The sequence below is a fragment of the Uranotaenia lowii genome, chromosome 3, assembly GCF_029784155.1.
Source record: "Uranotaenia lowii strain MFRU-FL chromosome 3, ASM2978415v1, whole genome shotgun sequence".
In the NCBI taxonomy this organism is placed as follows: Eukaryota; Metazoa; Arthropoda; class Insecta; order Diptera; family Culicidae; genus Uranotaenia; species Uranotaenia lowii.
In genome coordinates, this window is record NC_073693.1 from 130,429,426 (window position 1) to 130,435,016 (window position 5,591).

General features: G+C 39.3%; 1 protein-coding gene across 1 annotated transcript; it reads left to right on the top strand.

The window, feature by feature from the left end:
• The first annotated feature begins 537 nt into the window (after positions 1-537).
• Positions 538-2,382, top strand: LOC129752612 (uncharacterized). The gene has a single exon (XM_055748386.1). It carries the CDS (start codon positions 538-540, stop codon positions 2,380-2,382), a length of 1,845 nt encoding a protein of 614 aa, XP_055604361.1.
• Positions 2,383-5,591: the final 3,209 nt, after the last annotated feature.

Sequence of the window (5,591 nt, forward strand, 5' to 3'; positions counted from 1 at the left end):
TCACTGGACTAAAAAAATTGATAATTTTTATACAATCTCTAAAACAGTGCGATTGTTTTATAAGATTGATTAAAGGACTAATAGAACAAAAATGACTTACTTGTAATAAAATGAATTCTCATAATCCTTGGAAACTAAAATTATTCTCCTTTTCACTCGTCGCCAGATGTGGTATTTCCGGAGTTTCTATTGACAGTAAAACACGTCTTTACAGTATAATGTATAATCGAAGAATGTATTTTCACTAAAAAGCCTACTTTAATATTTACAATTGATGACCATGCTGATTTAGTGATCTCAACTAATCACCATAGAGCTTGTTTGTACCTGCGCTGCGTAACTGTAGATGGTCAGATATCGGTTAGATTGGTAACTGCCAAGTCAAGAGTAGCCCCTTTGGAAAATTTGAAAAGATCGAAAAGGAAAACCTCAATCCCACGGTTAGAATTGTCTTCAGCTCTCCAACTCTCACATTTGTACGAGAAATTTGCTAGAGTTTTCCCAGAAATCACCGAGGCGTATTTCTGGACGGACTCTATGATCGTTAAGCATTGGTTAGCTTCGCATCCATCTCGTTGGCAAATGTTTGTAGCGAATCGAGTGTCGGAAATCCAGCACATCACAAAGAACGGCTTCTGGAATCATGTTGCTGGAATTGTGAACCCGGCAGACCTTATTTCACGAGGGGTATCCCCAGCTCAACTTTGCTACGAAAAATTATGGTTCGAGGGTCCTCAGTGGTTATCCCAAGCTCAACAATATTGGCCTCGTCAAACAGCTGAAGGTCAAGAAGAGTTCGACCCATCAATCGTCGAAGAACGTCCAACTACTACAACGCTGATGTCGAAGAGTGAACCCTTTCACGAAATTTTTGGTCTGAAGTCGTCGTTTACGAGTTTGATCCGTATTGTCGCAGTTATGCTCCGCTTCAGACACAATTCTCAAAAGATCAATCGTTTGTGTCGACGAGTTGGTCCGTTGACACCACAAGAAATGCAGTATGCTATCGTAGTTTTGGTCCGCCTTTCACAGAATGAGTCGTTTGAGTCAGAGTTAAAAGATTTGGAAAGGAATGGTCAAGTAGAAAGAAGGTCGAGAATTGCTAAATTGAACCCATTTGTCAAAGATGGTACAATCCGCGTCGGGGGCCGGTTGTCGAACGCTCCATTACCGGATTCTCGAAAACATCCGTGGGTTCTCGACCATCGTCATCCATTGGCTCTACTTATTGTGCGTGATTATCACTTGCGTCAATTTCACGCTGGGCAGCAGTTGCTTATCGCCTCCGTAAGACGAAGTTTTTGGCCAACAAACATCAATTCCTTGGCGAGAAAGGTGATTCACGAGTGTGTTCCGTGTTTCAAAAGCAGACCTAAGATTTCAGAACAGATTATGTCAGATTTGCCGTCAGTCAGAGTTACGCCATCGTCAGCATTTTTAAAAGTGGGAGTTGACTACTGTGGTCCATTTAACGTCAGCTACCCTAATCGTCGTACAACACCGGTGAAATGCTATGTAGCTATCTTCGTTTGCTTGGCAGTGAAAGCGGTTCATTTGGAGCTCGTTATGGAGCTAACGACTGAAGCCTTCATTGCTGCACTGCGCAGGTTCATCGGGCGCCGATCGAAACCAGAATTGATTATGTGCGACAATGCAACGACATTTGTTGGAGCAAACAACTCATTGAAAGAGATTGGTCGGCTTATGAGGTCTAATGATTTTCAAAACACTGTGATCAAGACAGCAGCAGAAGAGGGTGTCGAATTTCGTTTCATTCCACCCAGATCACCCAATTTCGGAGGTTTGTGGGAAGCCCAAGTGAAATCCTTTAAGGGTCACTTCCGGAAAACTATTGGTTTGCGTACTCTAAGTGTCGATGAAATGGTTACCGCACTGGTACAAACCGAAGCCGTTTTGAATTCACGACCTCTCACACCACAAAGCAGCGACCCGAATGATTTCGCAGTACTCACCCCAGGACATTTCTTGGTCCAACGCCCACTAACAGCATTACCCGAGCGAGATGTAGGAACAATCCCCGTAGGCAGACTTACGATGTGGCAGAGAGCACAGCAGGTGGCTCAGTGTTTTTGGAAAACGTGGAGAACCCAATATCTGTCCAATTTACAAAACCGAACACGTTGGATGGTAAAACGAAAAAACATAGTTCCTGGAATGATGGTTCTTCTAAAAGAAGATAACGTCCCCCCGTTGAAATGGCCCTTGGGAAGAATCGAAGAAGTTTTCCGTGGAAAAGATGGAAACGTGCGAGTTGTAAATGTCCGCACGCAAGACGGAAACTTTAATCGAAGCATCTCAAAAATATGTTTGCTTCCTATTCGAGAAAATGAAGAATTGTCAGATGAAAATGTCAGAAATTAAGGTTATTTGTCAGAAATTGCTGGAAATGGCTGATACGAGCCAAATAAGTTGAGATTTGGTCAGAAAGCATGAGTAAGTTTTCTTAATGAGGAAATATTTATTGTTTTGAATGATGAAAACCGTTTAGAATGTCTGCGTCTGTTTTTGCTGAGTTATATTCGATATGAATGGAAAAATAGTTTCTTTGAGAGCCTATTGTGAATGGGTATTCGTTCTGTATGAATGTCAGTCGTGGTTGTGATATCACTACTTAATTCTACAAAATTGCTAATGTTTCGTACCTTTATTTTATTTTCATCCATCCTGAGTACCGAAATCACCGTCAGCTACCATCTAGTTCTTGGCAGCACGATCAACTTGGCCTGATCATCCAAGTAACAACACCAAAGTCCCTATGCCAACGTAGCACCGTGTGACGGTATCAGATGTTTGCTAGCTAGAACATCTGAAATTGGATGGAAAATAATCAGCACCGAATTCATTTACGAGAAATGATATTCTACCTACCTGACATCGCAGTTGATTTCCAGAATTCGAAGAAATTCTCTTCCATTTCCAACCATCGGTGCGATGCGGTGCGCAACACAATTTTTTATACATCACCTGAGATTCAGCTTTACCGAAGGCTGAAAGTAGGATTGGATTGGTCACCTAGCACTTTGGATTCGATCAAACCTACTCACCTGCTGGAATTGCAGCTCGATTGTCTCGGCTACTATGAGGAGCATCGCACAGCAACATCGAGTTGGTCAAAATTTCCCACGAATGGTACCGCAGAACAGGAAAAAACCGAAAAACGCCAGATGCGTGAAAAGTTCAGGATTTGTTCTGAACAGCAGCAGCAAGTAAACTCAACACACGACGAATTTCCAAAACAAAACAAACCGCGGAATCAGTCAATACCAAATCGGGCAATAAAATTTATTGGATGGTTTTAATAGCTTTTATTTTAGGAAGGATGGATATAAAGTACTGGAAAATCCAATAAACTTTATTATAAAAGCCAATAGATTGTACAATTATTTTTTGGCGCTGATGTATCTAGAGAAAACTATTCAAAAATCCAATAAATTTTATACGTTCGCTCTGCAATACTACACCAAATAAAATATATCTGAAAATCTTATAAATTTCATAAATTTGATTAGGTATAGTTTTTAGTAGATGTGGTTTACATTCGGAAACAATAATGTTCGGATCAGGCTGTAAATTTTCGAAGAAGGACGGCTGCCCGTTCCAATTGTTCCATATTTGTACTGAAACCCGACTATCATTTAGTGAAGGATGGAAAAAGCACGGGAAATTAATGATTATTGGATTGTGAAGCAGGTACGTAAGTAAAATGTTTCATTTTTTTCCAACTATTTCAATCCTTCGTATCGCTTTCTCCACAGCAAAACTGTATTTCGGTTGTGTAATAGAAGCGCACCAACCACATCAATCGAGGAGATTCTTCCGGAGAAAGAACTTCACCAGAACTGGATATTCAAATTATTTGAACAATATTTTCGTCGAGCCTCAGGTAAGAATAAATCATATCCAACATTTTTGTTCAGCAGAAATATTTCTTTCATTTTTATTTAAGGTAATCAATTTTCGCCCCCGGAACGCCAACCCAATACCTCGGCACGCGCGATCGACTTCCGAAACGATGCTCGTGTGCATCAAGCGGCAATTTTTATCACTTACGGTGGATTAGGAGCAGGTTCCAGCATTTGAAAAAGGAACGTCGACCACATTCAGGTGAACATGTTCGTTTAAACCATGCAGACGACCGCCATACCTAAATAATTTGTCAATAAAAAAATCAAAACTCAAATCACGATAAATCATTTATACGAAATCCGAAAAAAAACAAAAACATTTATTTCATTGCATTGAACTGTAATTGAAATCAAATTGACAAACTATAACATTCATTGGAATTTCCAATAAAGATAATCGGTACGAAAATCTATGCATTTCATTTTGTGTATACAGTTGTAAAAAGTATTGGATTTTCTTTTAGTGCAAAAGCACTAAAAAATCTGATAAAGCTTATAGCCAGATTTCGGTCAGTGCATGGGAGAGAACTGTTCCCCATGGGCGTACGGGGATGGTAGAAAAAAGGGGCTCATCACCCTAACATGATGTCGAAATTTGTTTTTGAAATAATGGAATTTTGCATTGTATAGAGTATATAGATTGATAAATGAAATGAATTGGCATATTATAGAATTAAAATGGGTTCATCACCCTTAATAGATGATGATATTTTTTGGCAACAATGTTGCAATTAGTATTATATAGCGTAGAGGATTAATTGATTGATTGATTTGATTAATTGATAGTTGCATTATTGATGATAGTAAAGTAATTGATAAGATTTGTATTGAAATCCGGCTGGTTTCAAGGGGGCCGGAATGTTTGAAAATGAGACTTCATTCCGTGATTCGTGGAACCCCCAGCAGTGAGACGTGCTAACGGGCCTAAATACTCAATTTCTCACGTCTCACTGCTACACCGTCGGAGCAGTCTGAGCAATATCCAGAGAGCCGAAACTGGGAGAAAAAACAAACGGCAAATAAACTAATCATAAGTTCTTATCCAACCACGAAACAGCGCGTACGCGATTCTTTAACCGCTCCGAAAACCCCACACCCAGGCAAAATAAGTTGTTCCCCCAGAGTGGGAAAGTGATAAACACTTAGTGGAGTGGAACTGATTTCACTCGAAGAAAAAGCTAGTTTTACAGTCCGCTAGCTAGTGACAAATTGGTGTTATCGAACAAAAGTTTTTTGGCGCATCCGGTTCTTTGCGCCTTGGCCTTGCGCTTTTTGCCGATCAGTATGCTGAAAAGTAAACCAAATATGTATTTTGAGTTCGCAAATATATTCAACGTTAGCAAAAATTGAAACTTAAACTAAAACTTACCATTTAAAATACCACAATCACATTCAACTATGCACTAAGGAAGACATATAATTTATCAAGAGTTCTTTGGCTTTCGATGAAAAAAACTGAAGGAATGAATGAATTTGTTCATTTTATTTTCGCAATGCCGTATCTTCTATTTTTCATAAGATGTTCCTATGAAACTTGATAGAATTTCATAAGACTCTTATGAAAACCAATTTTGCACTCTAAAAAGTGGTTCATAAGACGCATCTTATGAACATTATAATAAGAATTTGCCTGAGTGTAGTAGAGTCTTAAAATTTTGTAGAGTG